At 39.1% G+C, this 20047-nt stretch overlaps 1 protein-coding gene across 2 annotated transcripts in view; it reads left to right on the forward strand.

Annotated features, from left to right (window-relative positions):
* The window catches only part of ryr3 (ryanodine receptor 3), a 157393-nt gene that overhangs the window by 65132 nt on the left and 72214 nt on the right, over window positions 1–20047 (forward strand). For both annotated transcript variants that reach the window (XM_063002326.1, XM_063002327.1), the window contains exons 15-28: window positions 2611–2706; window positions 2995–3113; window positions 6464–6597; window positions 6702–6943; window positions 8802–8994; window positions 10265–10481; window positions 11770–11874; window positions 12680–12783; window positions 14943–15026; window positions 15618–15777; window positions 15879–16023; window positions 18113–18318; window positions 18422–18596; window positions 19823–20031. In XM_063002326.1, coding sequence (XP_062858396.1) covers window positions 2611–2706; window positions 2995–3113; window positions 6464–6597; window positions 6702–6943; window positions 8802–8994; window positions 10265–10481; window positions 11770–11874; window positions 12680–12783; window positions 14943–15026; window positions 15618–15777; window positions 15879–16023; window positions 18113–18318; window positions 18422–18596; window positions 19823–20031 — 2189 coding nt within the window. The remainder of the gene's footprint in view (window positions 1–2610; window positions 2707–2994; window positions 3114–6463; window positions 6598–6701; window positions 6944–8801; window positions 8995–10264; window positions 10482–11769; window positions 11875–12679; window positions 12784–14942; window positions 15027–15617; window positions 15778–15878; window positions 16024–18112; window positions 18319–18421; window positions 18597–19822; window positions 20032–20047) is intronic.

Consider the following 20047-nt stretch of genomic DNA (forward strand, 5'->3'; position numbering starts at 1 on the left):
CTCAGTCGTGTGTGGAGGTCACCCTGAGGAGAAGCCGGGTGCTGCCATGCTCTGGAGGGCAGGACAGTGCCCACGATGCCTTAGTCCATTATGTCAGCTCACGCAGAGTAACTCTGACAGGTTCATTTGTTACCTCGCAACTGTGTGGCACAAGACATACGTTTGAGACATAACCTCCAAATCTACCACAACAAACTGGTTTATCTAATCAGGAAAATAATAAACAATTTTCCATAGTTAAAAATAATGAACAATGACGGTTATGAAAGGCTAAAAAAAGTACTTAAAACAACACATTAATAAAGCACAGTTGGACAGAATTGGGGCTGAACAATCCTAATTGGGCATAGTTTTACCCTGGTAAAAATAGTATGCTCCCTGATGCATCCCTTCCTGGCACTGGCACCGAGACTGCACCAACAAGTGCATCTCCCAGTGGCTAGGCTGCTTAGCCATGTGCCCCATTAGACAAGTCCAACTGCCCAACAGGCTGACAGTAAAAGTTGAAGGACATGCTGGAAATGTCCTGGTACCAGATACCACAGGACTCCTTCAGATGTCTTGTGGAATGCATGTCTCAGCGGGGGGTCCCAATGTTTTGGCTCATAGTGCACACTGTTTGCTTTTTTTAATGTGTGCAACCTGACTTAAGTTAAATTACAGGCCCAATTTTAACAGCCTACACGTAACAAATCAAAAGCCAAAAGCAGCATGAAATGCAGGCATGTATAGAAATCCAATCCACAGACGTTTACAAAACAACATCAAGTCAACATTTAACATTTTTATCAGCCACTTTGTTCTGGTCAGGGTTACTGATTTAACCAGACTGCACTGGACACAAAGCAGGAAAACCTGGACAGTGCAGCAATCCGTTGCAGAGTTTCAGCCATCCCATCCCCTCAGACATAGCCAATCACTTTCATGTAGATGCTCGGCCACTAACAGCACAGGTGAGATTCAAACCCAGATCTCAGCACAGGCAGTCTAGTGTAACATGACAGTAAAAAAAACCCTTCAAAAGACAGAAGTGAATATGTGGCCCTTTGGCTCAGTCAAAATTACTCTTGTGATTAATGTATGTATTTTACTGAAATACTAATACTTTATGAATTATTAAATTTAAGCAGTGCCTGTAGACTTTTACTTTTAAGAGATAAGATAGCCTTTTACTATCCCACGGGGGGGATTTGCAACGTTACAGCAGCTTTCAAGAATATAGAGATATAAAAGTGTTTATACATGTATAAAAAGTAAAAAACAAGTGTAACAAATATTGCACTGAAATAGGGCTGCCGTGATTGGTCAACCTAATTTCTACAATGGTTCCATTCATATAATCGTTCATATGATTTCCCTCGGCACTTCTTGCTGCGTGCATGACCTAAGTCTTATTTGGTCCCGTCACTGGTTGACGGCATTAAGCGCAGTCTTAAAAAATGCCGTCTGCAGCAGTCAGAGGCCGATTGTAGAGCTTTCAAAGAAAAGCTTCAAGTTTTCCAAGACCCAAATCATCAAAAGTTTGGGAATACTTAAAACTGGCACAAAACAGAAAGGTTGTTTGTACACTGTGTAAAGCTTTGATGGTACCACAGCAGCACTAGCGTGATGTTGCACATCTATATTGTTTCATTAAGCTTCTTAATCGTGGAGATTTTGGAATACCGTATTTCTTAGTGAGTTCAGTTAGGGCGCATGAGATGCAGCAAAACTTTTACTTCTATATTGTTTCATTAAGCTTCTTAAAATACTGTATTTCTTAGCGAGTCAGTTAGACCGCCGTGCACTTCGTGCTGCGTTGGGCTCGCGATTTTTGCGGTTGCCTCGGCGTTCAAAATGCAAAAAGCTTCTCATGTGAAACACCACTTTGTTTACATGGCTTAGAATGTGAAGTAAGTTTTGAGTGAATGTGTAGGTTAGAATCTGGGCTCATTCTGTCGTTACTGTACGTTGCCCACCTCTAACTATTTTATTTCTGCTGTTAGTTGAAGCACTTTGCTTTGTGTATGTAATGCCATAAACACATGTTGCTTTTTGTTTAATATGAAGCACTTGAGAATTTGATAATATGGACATAAACCCTGTTTACATTCAGTTTTGTGCCATATTATTATGCCATACAGTTTGTTGTTAAAATAAAAGAAGCTTAAATGAGATTCTGAATTAAATCTGAGGAAAATTAATCGTTTAGATTAATCGACTAATCGATAAGGTGTTGCACATTATTGTGATGGTGATTGTCTGTGCCTGGGGTGGTGCTGGTTGTAAAGTCTAACAGCAGTAGGAAGAAAGGAGCTATGATATCTCTCCTTCGAGCAGAGCAGGTGGAGAATTTAGTAGATAATATAAATGTAGCTCTTGTCTCCTGTCTGTAATTGGTGTTGCCCTTGCTTCATTCTTTTCTGCAGAATCAACTGATTTGCTTTCAGAGTCACATTTTTAATTTAATTCATGCTCTGCATTCATTAAAATGTGAATTAGATTTAGAACAGGTCCCGACAGATGGGTAAATGATGTGAAATATATCCAGGCATGATTTTACATCTTTATAAAGGTTTTATACATAAAAAGAAAGCAACACGTTTATACATCTGAATTCTTGTCCTCTAGCTGCCCTGATTCGAGGAAACAGACCCAACTGTACACAGTTTTCCCACAAACTGGACTGGCTGGTCAGCAAGCTGGAGCGCCTGGAGTCCTCCTCAGGTATTTTACAGGCAACGTTGTTTCATCTGTTTCGTCCTATACGTATAAGTTATGTGCCTATAAAATTCTGATTCTGTATGCAGTAGCTGTACCTGCCGCTGCACTCTTTATTGGTCTGGTTTCTACATAGACCAGAGCACGTTAGCTAAATAAATAAATTAAATAATGAATTAATTAATTTCTAGACTACATTTACCACCTGCTGTTTAATTGTGCCTACAGCAGCTTCTGTATTATTTTAAATGCAGTGTGTACAGACTTAAAATATTGACATGTTGATCTGTGAAGGCATTCTTGAGGCGCTGCACTGTATCTTAACGGAGAGTCCCGAGGCGCTGAACATCATACGGAAAGACCACATCAGATCCATCATCTCCCTCCTGTACAAGCATGGACGCAACCACAAGGTCAGCAGTACTGACAGCAAAGGCGTCATCCCAGATTACAGACACAAGCACCGCAGCACTAGAGCATTGCTCTATGTTTAAGTTGAATGAATCATTCATCTTGATACATCAAGTTCCTGTTAGAACAGCGGCCCCCAACCTTTTTTGAGCCACGGACCGGTTTCATAATATTAATTCATGGACTGGCGGAGGTGGGTGTTTGGGTGGGTGGGTGAATGGATGGATGGATGGATGGATGAATGGATAGATAGATGGATGGATGGATGGATGGATGGATGGATAGGTAGGTAGGTAGGTAGGTAGATAGATGGGTGGGTGGGTGTTTGGGTGGATGGATGGATGGATAGGCAGGCAGGCAGACAGACAGACAGACAGATAGACAGATAGATAGATACTTTATTGATCCCGAAGGAAATGAAAGGAAACTGGAGGGCTCATCTCTTTCTAAAAGTTTTACACTTGACTCCTCAGTCCACAGAACATTATCCCAAAATGCTTGGGCAATAAGTAATAAACCACTGCACCACCTGATTTTTTTTATTTCATGAAAGACAGTACAATGGCTGTAGTAGTTAATCATTTGTTTGCATTTATCTACATTCCTGATGCCCCACATGGTCCTGCTCTGCGCCTCAATCTCAATGGATACATCTCATTTAATTCACAAACCTGCTTTTTTGCTGATGACAGTTAATGCAGTGTTAGCTCAGAGATTAAGGTACGGGACTATTAATCAGAATGTCGCTGGGCCATGCCTCATCACTGGTACTGTTGCGTTTCAGTGCAAGGCCCTTAATCCCCAAAAGTTTGCACTGTATTCACAATCATTGGATGCTTTGGATAAAAACGTCTGCCATTCATGCAAAAACAATTCAGTCAAATTCAGACTAAACTAAAGACATAAATTGAAATACATGGCAAATTCTTAAAGGTCATACAAGCTACTTAATAAATGCATTTGTGTTTATACCTTTGAAATAATATGTGTTTATCACATAAATCATTGGCGCACAAGTGGTGCAGTGGTAAATTATGCTAAACCACTACTGCTGGGGTCCAGGGTTTAAATCCCCAGCTGTGCTGTCAGGCGTCTACATACAGACTTGATTGGCTTCGTCTAGGGAACACAGAGCTGGGGGATGGATTGTTGTCCTGTACAAGGTGTGTTACTGCATTGTGTGCCTTGATTCCAGGGAAACCAGACCCACCACAACCCTGACCAGTATAAAGCAGTAATAAAACATGAAAGTAAATAAACCATTTAAACCCTAAACAGGAATTCTCTGAGTAACAATATTTTTGTACAAAAAGGATTCAGATATTTGGCATCCTGCCTCAGAATAACCCTCCATTTATATTTTAACACGAATTACACTAAGGAGAGAGTGTTCCAAAATCAGCCGCATCTCTGTTCTTTAAACAGCAAGTTTAGTTAAGCTTGTCTTGTGACGGACTGCTGTGTTTAGACTCTACATTCTGAATTCTAGTTCTGATCAGAATGTTTATGCTCATGTTTTACATCCCTGCTATGTTTGCTATGTTAAGACTAATACATTTAATGCAGTTCGTGATGTCTTTGATGATTTAAAATGGCCTGAATAAGCCTGTTGGTTAACTGTTAACCATCAGTAATTGGTGCTTGGTTATTGTTTAATAAAAAGAAAGGCATAATTGACACTCCTAGTATGCAGCTGTGATATAAGCAGCACTTGTGATCGTACCTTTGTGCATGTGAATAAATAAACACGAGGCCACTAGAGGCCAGATCAACTCAGAATCAATCTGTGAGGCTTAAACATGCTGAGCATGCAGGGCGGTCCAGGAATATATTAGAACAAAAGCAGTCAGCAAGAAGTGGGGAAAAAGCAACTCTGCATTAACATAGTGTTCATTTAAAAGAAATCTGACCAGAGTGTCCAAACTTCTGTGTGTATGTATGTATTTATGTTTGTTTGTATGTATGTACACACATATACTGTACAGTATATATTCAAAATGTTTGAAATTCTTTCACTGTTGCAGTGCCAGATTATGATGAATCATTTAGACTGATAACAAAAAGTCCAGTTTCCCTTGATTTTAGGTCGTCCGCTTTGCTTTCGTCTTACACAGATGAGGCATAACATTATGACCACCTTTCTAATATTGTGTTAGTCCCCCATTTGCTGCCAAAACAGCCCTGACCCACTGAGGCATGGAGTCTGACACCTTTCTGTCAGAACCAGCATTAACTTCTTCAGCAATGTGAGCTACAGTAGCTCGTTTGTTGGATGGGACCACTCAAACCAGCCCTAGCTCCCCACGTGCATCAATGAGCCTTGGCCGCCCATGACTCTGTCGCTGGTTTACCACTGTTCCTTCCTTGGAGCACTTTTGATAGATGCTTTGATTGAGGAACACCCCACTGCAGTTTTAGAGATTTTTAAACTGGTTTAAATCCTCACGCTCGGCCATTTTTCCTGCTTCTAACATCAACTTTGAGGATAAAATGTTCACTTGCTGCCTAATATATCCCACCTACTAACAGGTGCCGTGATGAAGAGATAATCAGTGTTACCTTCACCTGTTAGTGGTCATAATGTTATGCCTCGTCGGTGTATCTTATGCAGATCTTATGCAGCAATTCTGGAAAGTTCAAGTTTTTCTCTGAAAATTTAGCAAGTAATCACATAAATGTTCTAACCTTTAAGCAGAGAGAAGTTCTTTATTAAAATTCTGTGCTTAGTGTTAAAAACATTTAATCTTGTGTTACAATGTTGTCGTCTGCTGCTGTTAAGCGGAAACACAAGTGGTTGTCATGGTAACCAATATTTTTATTATTGTATTTATTAGGATTTTAACATCACGTTTTAGACACTTTGGTTCCTTTCATGACAGAACAAGTAGTTATTGGTTAGACAAGTTTAATTTCAAACACAGGACTGTGGGAGGAAACCGGAGCTCCCGGAGGAAACCCACACAGACACGGGGAGAACATGCAAACTCCACACAGAAAGGACCTGAACCGCTCCACCTGGGCATAGAACCCAGGCCTGTCTTGCTGTGAGGCGACAGTTCTACCTACCGAGCCACCGTGCTGCCCTAACCAATATTTTAAATTAGTAAAATGACTGTGTTGTGTCCAACAGTGAAATAATTTTGAAAGTTGATCAACATTTGTCAAAGTTGTGGACAAAGGTAGAGAGGGCCCTTTTTGACTTGTTTGAATGTGCAGCTTCCTATAAACAATCATCATGCTCCATCTCTCTCTCTCGCTCTCTCTCTCTCTCTCTCTTTCTCTCTATCTATCTCTCTCTCTGTCCCCCACTCTCTGTCTCTGTCTTTCTTTGTCTCTGTGTGATGACCTGCAGATCCTGGATATTCTCTGCTCTCTTTGTGTCTGTAATGGAGTGGCAGTGCGAGCCAATCAGAACATCATCTGTGACCACCTGCTGCCCAGGAGGGACCTGCTGCTCCAAACAAAACTGGTCAACGATGTGCAAAGGTAACCACACGTATCCAATGGCTGCTGAATATTTTGTAATTGTACATCATACGTGATGGCCGCACCATTCCAAGCTTAGTTCTCCTTTTTCTTCTTTTTGGCAGCATGAGACCGAACATCTTTCTCGGTGTGAGTGAGGGCTCGGCTCAGTATAAGAAGTGGTACTTTGAGCTGATGATTGATCAGGTGGACCACTTTGTGATGAGCGAATCAACCCATCTTCGAGTTGGTTGGGCTTCTACTAAAGGATATGCCCCGTACCCTGGAGGTGGAGAGGGCTGGGGAGGCAATGGAGTGGGTGACGATCTCTACTCCTATGCCTTTGATGGCCTTCATTTGTGGTCAGGTACATGAATGACTATAATTAAAGTCTTTCACTTCTAAAAAAGTTGTTATTACAAACCTAATGCTGTTTATGTAACCATAACAGTGCAGTTTAAGTATCTGTATAATGGATGTCTCAGGGGCTGCGGTTTCTTCCTTTTAATATGTGGAGAAGCTGTAAATGTTTTATAATGTAGCTTAACTACAGTAAAGCTGTGTGTTTGATAAAAAAATCTACTACAGTACAAGCGTCACTGCAAAAGGAGCTACTACACACAAATTACAACTCTTTAATTCATGTTACTTTTTGTCAAACAAATCTCTCTCATAACTAATGCAATTATGCCTTCTGCTGGCTGATTGATGGCGCCTGCACAGAGATGAGAAAAGAGTGCTCTCAGGGTGTGTCTCTCCGTACACAAGGCTGAGTTGCACTGCACTCGTCAAAGTGTAGGTGATAAGATGCATACGGCATGCAGCCCACGTGTCGGAGGGGGCGTGGGTTAGCGTCGTTCTCCTCAATCAGAGTGAAGATCAGCATTAGTGGAGAGGAAGCATGACGCAATCAGGCAATTGGACGTGCTAAAAGGGAGAAAAGGGGAGAAAATGCATTAAAAATAAATTGTCAAACAATATAAATATTTATTAAATAATATTATCTCAAAAATATATAATAATTATAATTGTTGTTCATGTTTTACAGTATTACTATTATTATTATTATATTATTGTTATTATTATTGTTAGTATTATGATTATATTAATATTCACATTATTTTTATAGTTTTTTATAATAATAATAAATACTGTTATAGGATTATTATTGCATTAAATAAATCATTTTAATAATTATTATATTATTGTTGTTATAATAATATAATTATAGTAAAATTATAGTCTTACTATTGTTTTTATCAATGATAATAAGAATAGTATTCTAGCCATAATAATAACAATAATAATAATAATATAATATAATAATAACATCCTAAAAACTGTGCATTTTAAAAAATGAGCTTTACTTTTGCTACTAGGGTAAAATATTTTATTTAAATTGATATTTAAAAGCTAATACGCTTTGCTTTTTATAAAAACTTTACTGCCCAACACTTACTGTACCTCTACTATGTATTATTATTGTTAGTAAAAACTAACTTTATGAGAATAGACGCACCTTCACACGCTTGTGGTCGAAATAATATGCGATGAAAAAGTGTAAATGCAAATAAAGAAATAACAAGAAAAAAAATCACATTTACAATTATAAGCATTATTTTGATACCAATAGCTTATGTCAGCATATATAAATAAATGATTTAATAAAGTAAATCAACATGTACTGAATCGCATACATATTTACTTAAATTTTTTTTTTTCATTTGTTAGAATTCCTAGCTCTGCTTCCTTTCTTTTAAAAGCCGTTAGTTGTTTTTATATCCGCGTGGTATTTTAATGCATGAAGCCCAGTTCCATGTAGGTGAAGTGCAGTCGATGCAGTTTTTGCCAGTTAAGAAATGTGAACATTCATTAATGAAATAATTTAATATCCAGCACCAGGATTGGGTCACACGTTTATCTTCCAATGTAATCAATGTAATTCTATGTTTTCCCATCACACAACACACAACAGCAACCAATTATTGTCTGAATGTGAATTCTGATTATTACTCTTTATCATCCTTTTAAGGATTTAATGATGTGTGAGGCACTAAAAATTAATATGATCTTATATGTCACATACCTACAGCTGGATTTGCCCTCTGCCGTTGTTCCTCTAATGCTAATTTAAAGTAGGCAGCTTTGACCTAAGCCACAAGGCTTGAGGCAACTTCACACACCATCGCCGAGCACGTAAGAATGCACTCTCGTACGTGTTGCAGGGCGAATCCCGCGGGCTGTGGCCTCCATTAACCAGCACTTGCTGAACTCAGAAGATGTGGTAAGCTGCTGCCTGGACCTCGGTGCCCCCAGCATGTCGTTTCGCATTAACGGGCAGCCAGTGCAGGGAATGTTCGAGGATTTCAACACGGACGGCTTCTTCTTCCCCGTCGTCAGCTTCTCTGCAGGGGTCAAGTGAGTCACACAGACAGCAGGTTGTGAAGTTTTAACAGAAATAATCATATGCACATTGAAACTAATTCTGTTCTTAGGTGTAAAATTATGGGAACCTGTGGAGGGATTGTTTTGATCTTGGAAAGTTTGATTGGCTAAGACGTTAATAATTTTATTGATGTGGACAGTGGGTTCACAGCCTTCCCAGCCGTCCACACAAACACAGTTAGCTGTTTGAAGGAGGGAAGGTTGGACAGGGTCTCTTCCAGCTGATTGTTGTGATATGCGGCCTCCAGAATTGATCTGGGCATTTCCTTTCTTTTCTTTTGGTTGCATTCTTTTCCCCCTTCCTTCCTTCTTTCGTTCCTTCCTTTTTTCCCTCCCTTACTTCCTTCCTTTCTTCATTCTTTCCTTCCCTCTTTCCATCCATTATTCCTTCCTTCCTTCCTCCTTTCTTTTCCTTCTTTCCTCACTTACTTCCTTCTTTCCTCCCTTCCTTCCTTTTTCCTTCTTTCCTCCCTTCCTTCCTTTCTTCCTTCCTCCCTTCCTTCCTTCCTTCCTTCCTTTATTAATTCCTTCTTTCCTTCCTTACTTCCTTCCTTTCTTCCTTCCTCCCTCCCTTCCTTCCTTCCTTCCTTCCTTTATTAATTCCTTCTTTCCTTCCTTACTTCCTTCCTTTCCTCCTTCTTTCCTTCCTTTCTTCCTTCCCTCTTTCCATCCATTATTCCTTCCTTCCTCATTCCTTTTCCTTCTTTCCTCGCTTACTTCCTTCTTTCCTCCCTTCCTTCTTCTCTTCCTTCCTTCCTCCTTCCTTTTTCCTTCTTTTCTTCCTTCCTTCTTTCCTTCCTTCCTTTATTAATTCCTTCTTTCCTTCCTTACTTCCTTCCTTTCCTCCTTCTTTCCTTCCTTCTTTCCTTCCCTCCTTTCATCCATTATTCCTTCCTTCCTCCTTTCTTCCTCCCTTTTTCCTTTTTCCTTCTTTCCTCGCTCACTTCCTTTTTTCCTTGCTTACTTCCTTCTTTTTTTCCTTCCGTCCTTCCTTCCTTTATTCATTCCTTCCTCTTTCCTTCCTTTTTTCCTCCCTTCCTTCTCTCTTTGCTTCTTTCCTTCCCTCCTCTTTTCTTTTTCCTTTTTTCCTCCCTTCCTTCCTTTCTTCCTTCCTTCTTTCCTTTATTCATTCCTTCCTTCTTTTTTTTCTCCCTTCCTTCCCTCTTTCTTTCCTTCCTCTTTCCTTCCTTCTTTCCTTCCTTTCTTCCTTCCTTACTTCTGACCACTCCTTATTCTTTTCCAGGGTCCGTTTCCTGTTGGGAGGTCGCCATGGCGACTTTAAGTTCCTGCCCCCCACAGGTTATGCACCTTGTTATGAGGCGTTGCTTCCCAAAGAGAAGATGCGTGTGGAACCAGTTAAGGAGTATAAGAGAGATTTGGAAGGAGTGAGGGACTTACTGGGTACCACTCAGTTCCTGTCCCAGGCTTCATTTATCCCTGTTCCTGTCACTACCAGCCAGGTCAGACATTAATAAAGACGAATGTCCTCTTTACTAGCCCCTCATATGCAAACAATGGCTGCATTTCAGCTACATGCTTTTTTTTTTACTGTTATTATATTATGTACAAAACTGCTAAAATATTTATAAATTAAGAGCTTGTAAAAAATGGATAGTTAAAAATCAATCATTAGTGGTAGATTTTACATTTTTATTTAATGTAGGTCTTGGAAAGAAAAGTGTTGTAATTAGGTATTGAAGGTACATATGGTTTGACATTTTAAGAGGGGAAAACATCCAAAGAGTGAAGCTTGTTGAATCATGCCAACCAAAAAAAAGGTTATTTTAAACAGTTCTTTTCACCGAATTGAAAGTGTGCTTGTCTTTTAATACAGATATTGTCATGAATAATGAATGAGTAGACCAGAATAGACCAATTCACTGTCACACAGCATAATACATTTATACCTAATGTTGAGAACAAAAAGGAATGAGCATATAAGGGAGACCAAGGAGAGCAACATGCATGTCGTTACATTTTATAAACAAATCAAAATATAGGCGTAAAATACATTAGCACACCAGAGCTGACATTTCGAACTTGACAGGCTGGGCACATACACGAACAACGATTGGCTGTTGTTCAAGGGGGGGTGCCGGACAGGACCTCATAACTGATGCAATTATGACCTCTGCTGGCTGACTGATGGGGCCTGCACAGAGACGGTGGATAATGTGATCAGGGTGTGTCTCTCCATACACAAAGCTGATCCACATATGAACTCGCTGCCTGCAGTTGAAAAGATACAGTCGACTACTGCACACATGTCGAAGGGGGCGTTTGTTAGTCACTGCTCTCCTCAATCAGGGTGGAGATCAACATCAGTAGAGAGGAAGCGGAATGCAATCAGGTGATTGGATATCACTGAATTGGGAGGAAAATTGGGAAAAATGCATACATATCAAAATATGCACATGTACTTGTATGAAAAGAAGAAGTAGAGAAGAAGCAGCAAAATAAATTCTGCAAGAAAAACATGCACCCGGCAAATGAGAGGAAAGTGTGTGTGTGCTTTTTTTAAATGATCAAATGTTTTAAAAAATGTCTTCCTCTCAAAACAATATTGTATTGTGAATACTGGCTTTTTTTTTTTAAACGTATTTGATGTAACTGGTGTATTAAATTTTTTTAGCCTGTTACTGTCCAACCCTGCAAATATTTCAGCTGGACCTTACAATAAAAATAACTAAATCCATATGTGCTATTAAAATAAACCTGAAAACACTAGGACTGTAATCTTTTTTACAGATTGTCCTTCCTCCACACCTGGAAAATGTGCGTGACAAACTAGCAGAGAACATTCACGAGCTCTGGGGTATGAACAAAATTGAACTTGGCTGGACCTACGGCAAGGTAAGAAAAGCTTTTTACCCTCAATAGAAAATAAAATCTAAAAGCTAAATGCTGAGTAATGACGCCTCTCATCACGACAGAGGATCTGTATCAAATACTCCTTTTAGTTTTCGTCATGTCCTGACCTGCTAAAGAAAAGCCTGTAGGATGGAGTTGAACATGTCACCCTGAATGTACCTGAGTACCTGAGTTCAGATCATAAGCACCTTAAATTGCTGCCCTGCATATGAGCATGTAGATCTGATTTTCAGATAATAGAGCAAGAAAAGATGAGAGTGCTTTGGTGTGAGAGGTCTCTACTACTCACCACAGCAGGATTAGCTCTGAAAAATGCTACACACACACACAAAGTCATATCGTGTAAGCACACTGTGGCTGAAGGTGAACTGTTGACTCATGACCTTAGCATTTATTACCAGAAATATTTCTGGTTTGTTCTCATAAGTGTGAAGGTACACCGTCCAAAATCAAGACTGGATTTTCAACTGAAGAAGAGAAAGAAACTGTTAACTGTTGTGCTATTCGAACTGAAAAGTCCTTCAGTTAGAAATGTTCATAATATTTTGTACAGTAAGTGGTAAAAGACGCACTTTTTTTTTGCAATCTTGCATTTAAAAAATGCTCTTTTTAATCTGTCTCAAAGTGAGAAGCTTACAAAGTGTGAGCCTTTGGTAAATCCTTCTTCTATATCCATTCATGATTCTCTCACCTGTTACTAATTCACCTGCTCATTGTAGACACTCTGTTGTTAATGATGATGAAGAATTAAAATCAGTTCCTGATGACTTGTTTACTTTATTTAAAGGTACGAGATGACAATAAGAGGCAGCATCCGTGTTTGGTTGACTTTGCCAAGTTGCCTGAAACTGAAAAAAATTATAACTTGCAGATGTCAACTGAGACCTTAAAGTAAGTCCAGAGAACCTGAATAAAGCCGCACCCTATCTAACATTTGGTCTTGGATTAATGTGCTAAAATTAAAACTTAAAATTTGATTTAATTTTAAGAATTAATAAAGTCTTTAATTCCTAATTTTTTACTAAAGGTAAATGGCAGTTATTACATTATTATAATTATTGAAACTTAGGATTCAGACTGGAGAGTGTGGTAGAGATGTGAAGAAGAGGGAGGGTGGAGCGAGTGGCATAAAGTGTCAGGAGTGATTTGTGATAGAAGAGTATCTGCCAGAGTGAAAAGTACATTTTATAAGGCAGCAGTGAGGCTTGCTATTTCTTTTTTCTTTCTTTTGGACAGTGATGTACGGCTTTCTCTTTGCATAATAGAGTTGCTGGTTACATTTTTGTTACAGTGGCGGACTGTGTTAGAGACAACTGTTTTCCAAAGTACCCCCTAGCCCATGTGGCTATATTACTGTAGTTTTTCAATGGTCACACATATTCAGTAGTGGTTTCCAAACTTGCCCTATAGGCCCTTTAGATTCCCTTAATCTATTCACAATAGTTTGTATGGAAGGAAGAAAGTATTTTAACATGTTTTTTTTTTTTTTTTACTTATTAATGCTAGATAGCTGGAATCTATTTTTTCAGCTAAAACCACACCTTCCCAGTATTTTGAATCCTGTTTTAGTATACTGGAATACTTTATTTTTCCAGTCATGTTAATATTAGAAAGACACCCAAACCATATATCGTTGCTGTCCGATGAAAAACACGTATCTCCAAAAACCCAAATTTTGGACTTGAGTGTATTGTAGACAGCAAACAGGGACATACACGAATTTCTTTGGTGAATTACAATGAGGAACGTCCAACTTCCTGCACTGCCTGTTGTGTGTTCTTTTAAATACTGCCTGTATGAATAAAGCAATAAGCCACGAGAGACTGTGCGTTACTGCGATTTTATCACGGGGAAGGTCGTTTTGAAAACGTCTTTCCCCGTAATAAAATCATAGCAGTAACGCACGGTCTCGAGTGGCTTATTGCTTTTATAAAACTGCGGTCAACATAAAATATAATAAAATACAACAATGTTCAATAAATAAATGTTTTTATTTACAAAAACACTTACAAAAAGCATTCTTCCACGAAATCACGTAGTCCATTAACAGTGTTGCTAGGCAACATGAGGGCGAACATAACATTCACTTTTTCTTTTCAGTGGCGTATTAATATGGAATGATGTGAGGTGGTCATAGGTGTGTGTTTATCGGGGATTTTACAACGGCTTCTAACACGGCTCAGCCAATCAGATTTTAGGACCGGAACTATCCGTTTTATAATGCATGTTTTAGCACGATCAGAGTCGAATATTACTATACTAGACTATACCTGGTCAAAATCATTTAATCTAGCAGCCAGTGGAGATACTCAGTGAAGAGATGCGTGATTTTTCATCTTTTCATTGGTCATTTTAATATAAGCTTTGATATTAGCTATTAGGACAGACAGAGATTTATACCCACAATCAACACGTCAAAAAGTGAAAACAGCTAAAAGTGGAGATACGTGTTTTTCATCGGACAGCGACGATATATAATTATAGTAAATATATTTAAGTAACACTCTGTTGGCCATAAACTGATTGGTAATTGTTGTATTTGAAGTTCATTTAAGATTCATTTTAAACATTTGAACAACTCTTTGCTAAGTTGAGGCAACTTTTCGTTGTTTTTGTGTAGGCCACTTTAGTACAAACTTTAGGGGTGATTGCTACTTCTCACTTCTTAAAACGTGGAAATTGATTTCATTACAGCCACAGGATTTGTTACCTCAATGGTGTGAATAAAAATGAATAAAAATAGAAATATGCATGTTAAAGTACATAAATAATCTAGCATTTATAGAGCACATGAGCTTCTGAGGTGAAAAAATTGTTCACCTACTAACAAGCTACGTGATTTTAAAAGTAGCAGCACAAGCTTGAACTGAGAAATGTAATTAATTCAATAGTTTTTTCTACTTTTAGTAGCTTTTTAGCAACAAACAACCTGGTATCTGATATTCACTGCATTTATGTTTAAAAGACACTCTTAATAATAATAATAATAATAATATACGTAGATAAAATGCATTATGTGTGACAATCTCTCTACTGTTTGGATAATACAGGACTTTACTAGCTTTGGGATGCCATGTTGTACAAACCAACGTTAATGCTGAAGATGATCTGAAGAAAATCAAGCTTCCTAAGGAGTAAGTTCCCACATTCCTTGCTTTACTGGGCAGATACTACAATAATTTCAGAACATATTATGGCATATATTATATATTATATATTATATATTATATATTATGACATTAAAATATAGAAAAGTTATGACCAAAATATCATTCTAAGTGGGGGTAAATCAAGCAGTTGGGGGGGGGGAGGTAGTTGCTAAATCACCCAAAGTACCTAAACACAGAACATTTATTCTGTCTATGATGATAAACAGCAAGACTTTGTATGTGGGCCAGTGACATTGCCACAGACTATATTTTGGAGTTCAAAATGTTTTAATTGGCACTGATTTTGATGGAAAGAGGGTCGGCCATTGTGAGTTATGTGCATTTAAAAGCTTACAGAACTGAACGGATGATGTTCTCCTCCAAGCATGTATAGCCGTCCTGTGATAATGCATGAGCAACAGAGATATTAGTTGGATTGTGTTTAGCTCTTACATTCAGAATTGTAGCTGTGAAACAATAGAGGAGAACTAGTTAGTGGGTAAGAATTAGCTATATTCTTTCAGTATATTAATCATTGGTTAAGATATGAAATATTTATAATATACTTTTTTTTAGCTATGTGATGTCAAATGGTTATAAGCCCTCGCCACTAGAGATTTCTGATGTCAAACTCACACCTGGTCAAGAGGCTCTGGTTGATAAACTAGCTGAAAATGCTCATAATGTTTGGGCCAAAGATCGCATCAAGCAAGGATGGACCTATGGTATTCAGCAGGTAAATCTAAAACGTTCTATTTATTAGTGTCTTTAGTATAATGTATTAATAAAGCCATTATTTACAAAAAAAAGTTAATTATTACTTATTACTTTCTGAAGGATTTGAAGAGCAGGCGTAATCCTCGTCTGGTGCCGTATTCTTTGTTGGATGAACGCACAAAGAAGTCCAACAGAGACAGTCTTCGAGAGGCCATCCGAACACTGATTGGATATGGATACAACATTGAGCCCCCTGACCAAGAGTGTAAGGATGCGTTCTATTCTCATTTAAACCCTCCCAAAATAAAATTATCTAGTAAAAATCCTTCTCAATCACTTACAAAGTCACTTCTAATAAGCAAAACATTAAATGTAGGTAAATGGCAGTTATTACATTATTATAATTATTGAAACTTAGGATTCAGACTGGAGAGTGTGGTAGAGATTTGAAGAAGAGGGAGTGTGGAGCGAGAGGCATAAAGTGAAATGGTGTCATTTAATTTTTCTATAAACTAGGCATATGATCTAGGCATCATAGATGGATGGATGGATGGATGGATGGATGGGCGGGCAAGCGGGCGGACAGACAGACAGATAGAACTTTATTAATCTCAAGGGAAATTGTTTTGTTACAGCAGCAAAACGCAGAACTCTACACAGATCTCCTCCTTATTATTACCATTATAATTACCACTACCATTATCACCACTATTATCAACATTATTACCATTACTTATCACTAGATTATTAATAACAATAATAATAACAATAACAAAACAATAATAATAGTAATAACAATAATAATAATAATAATAATAATAACAATAATAATAATAATAACGAAACAATAATAACAATAGTAATAATAATAATAAAATAATAATAACATAACAATAATAATAATAACAATAATAATAATAACAAAACAGTAATAATAATAACAATAATAACAATAATAATAATAATAATAACAATAACAATAATAATAATGACAGTAACAAAATGTGACAGCAGATTTGGGGTCTAGAAAATACAGTGACTTCAGTGAATAAGTGGATTACGTTCAAGGAAAAACAGCCCTAATCAGTCCAACAACATCAGATCTGGCTGCCTCGACTGTGAAGAGACTCATTGTAGCGTCTGATGGCGGTGGGTAAAAAAAGACCTCACATGCCGCTCCTTCTTCTTCTTACGCCTTACCACCCAACTTTGGGCATAGGCCACGAACAAGTGCTCTCCAGTCATCGCGATTCTGGGCCATCTTTTCCAGTTGTCCCCATGTGTACCCCGACCTCTTCACATCCGCATCTAGGTCACGGCGCCAGCTGTTTCTTGGCCTGCCCCTCTTCCTTTTCCCTTGTGGATTCCAGAAGAGGGCCTGTCTTGTTATATTTGATGCAGGTTTGCGAAGGGTATGGCCGACCCACCTCCATCTTCTTTGGAGGATTTCTTCTTCTACGGGCTGCTGCCCTGTTTGATGCCACAGCTCCAGTTTTTTAATAGTAATTGGCCAGTATATTCTTAGGATCCGCCTGAGGCAGGTATTTATAAATGTCTCAAAATTAACAATAACAACATAACCCCTATCAGGCTAGAGGGAGAAGCACTAGAGGAAGTGGAGAGTTTCACGTTTCTTGGAAGTGTAGTGGACAAAATGGGTGGGACCGATGCCGATGTAAAGGTACGGATTGGAAAGGCAAGGGCAGCTTTCCACCAGCTGAGGAATGTATGGGGATCGTCTGAACTGCCACGCAACATCAAAATCAGGATTTTTAACTCTATGGTGAAGCCTATACTGCTGTATGGCGCGGAGACCTGGAGGACAACAGTCAACACCATGAGTAAAATCCATCCATGCCGCTCCTTAGCACAGCGTAATTGTTTTAGCCGGTTGCTAAACACACTTTTCTGTGCCTTCACTGTTTAGTGGAGGGGGTGTGCAGCATTGTCCAAGATTATTAAAAGTTTCTTAAGTGTCCTACGTTCTACAATGGTTTCTAAAGATTCCAGCTTAACTCCAATGACCGAGCCAGCCTTCCTGATTAGTTTATTGAGTCTCTTGGAGGCACTGGTTCATATTCAAATTTAGTTGTATTTACAAAATACATTCAAGTTAATCAGTCAAAACATTAAAAGGCAGTTACATAAAGATTAGATAGTATAAAGAAATAACATATTCTTGTATTCATTGTATTTTACAAAGTGTCCCAACTTTTTCATAAACAGTTTGTAAGTAAATGTAAGCAAGTAAAAAATATCACTTTACCACTAAACGATGCCTCTCAAAACCAAAATTGTATTAAAAACCCATTAAAGCCTGTAATAGTCTAACAACGACCCTACTTTGTTCACAGCCATCCATGTGGTTGAGAAGCACACAGTTGAAAACATTCGCTTCTTCCGCGTTGAGAAGACCTACGCAGTGAAGTCGGGGAAGTGGTATTTTGAGTTTGAGGCTGTGACGGGAGGAGAAATGTGCGTGGGCTGGGCTCGTCCCAACTGTAGACCTGACATTGAACTGGGTATGGATGATTTGGCCTACGTCTTTGACGGCTACCGGGTAAGTGTTAGACTTTAGACTTTCATAGCTTTCACAATACATGCTGGGTTGGGGAGAAAGTGGTTTGTTTTTACTCTGATTGAACGTTTCATTCGTCTTACAGGGTCGCCGGGTACACATGGGGAGTCACTTCTTTGGGAGAACATGGAACAAAGGTGATGTGGTTGGGTGCATGATAAACATGGAGGATAAGTCCATGATTTTCACCCTGAATGGAGAAATTCTTATAACCAACAACGGCTCTGAACTCTGCTTCACTGACTTTGAGACTGAAGATGGTAAGGTCATGTTGGCACAGACATAATAGATGTCATTTATTACTTGGGTTTAAATAAACTGTGTTTACTTAAACTGTTCTAAAGTTTTTGTATGTGTGGCTGCTGAGTGTGTGGCTGCTCAGATGAGGTTTTCTTTGGTTCCTACTTAATTGGTCAAAAAATTACGATTAGGGCGCCCAGGTGGCACAGCGGGACATTCCACTAGCACACAACCACTGGGATTCTGAACATCCTGGTTTGAATCTCAATTCTGCTACCGGTCGGCTAAATGCCCTATAGCGGGCACAGTTTGCAGTGCCTGCAGCAAACTAAATTGGCCATCAGACTGCAGGGTGGAAAAGACCAGACTAATAAGTTGGTGGGGTCTTTAAAACGCTGTGTAAGCCGCTCAGGTGGCGCAGCGGTAAAAAAGACACGCTGCAACCAGAGCTGGATTCTCAGTACCTCATGTCGAATCCAGCTCTGTCTCACCGGTTCGAAGTTGAGTGGCTGTATGAGCAACGATTGGCCGGTTGCTCAGTTGGGGGGGGTGGGACAAAGAACCGGATGTGGGTCTCTCTCTGTCAGAATGCGATTACGACCTCTGCCGGCTGATTAGAGGTGCCTGCAGAAGAGATGAGGAAGAGTGCCCTTAGGGTGTGTCTCTCTGCATGCAATGCTAGGTGGCACCAAACTCATAAATGTGTGGGTGGCAAAAATGCATCCGGCTGCTGCTCATGTTTCGGAGGGGATATGGGTTAGCTTCGATCTCCTCGGTCAGGGCAGGGTTCAGCATAGACAGAGAGGAAGCATGATGCAAATTGAACAATTGGATGCGCTAAAGGGGGAGAAAAATTAAAATATATATAAAAAAAAAAAAACACTGTGTAAGGACCCTGGTTAGCGGCCCGAGGCGCCTATACAGAGGTAGATGAGCGTGACTGCACACGCGTCGAAGGGGGTGTGGGGCAGGCGAATTCACCCTCCTCAGACTTGATTGAAATCCTCCGCAGCAGAAGACTAATTGACTACACAAAAAATTGGGAGAAAAGGGGAGAAAATGCATAAAAAAATACAAAACAAATTACAATTAAATTTACAATGACAATTAAAAACATAATATTTTACTAACACTGCAATTACTGAACTGCAATTTACTGTAAAAGTTTTTATTTGGTGTGATGTGAGAAAGATTCCTTACATGGTATTTTAAAAGCATGTTAAAAATTGACCTTTCCATTCTTCAGGGTTCATCCCCGTCTGTAGCCTGGGTCTCTCCCAGATTGGTCGTATGAACCTTGGCAAGAATGCCAGCACCTTCAAGTACTACACCATGTGTGGCCTACAGGAGGGCTTCGAACCTTTCGCTGTAAACATGAACCGCGAGGTCACCATGTGGTTCAGCAAACGGCTTCCTACTTTCGTCAACGTGCCTGCTAAACACGAGCACATCGAGGTACGACGATTCAGAA

This window comes from Trichomycterus rosablanca, chromosome 9 (assembly GCF_030014385.1).
Source record: "Trichomycterus rosablanca isolate fTriRos1 chromosome 9, fTriRos1.hap1, whole genome shotgun sequence".
In the NCBI taxonomy this organism is placed as follows: Eukaryota; Metazoa; Chordata; class Actinopteri; order Siluriformes; family Trichomycteridae; genus Trichomycterus; species Trichomycterus rosablanca.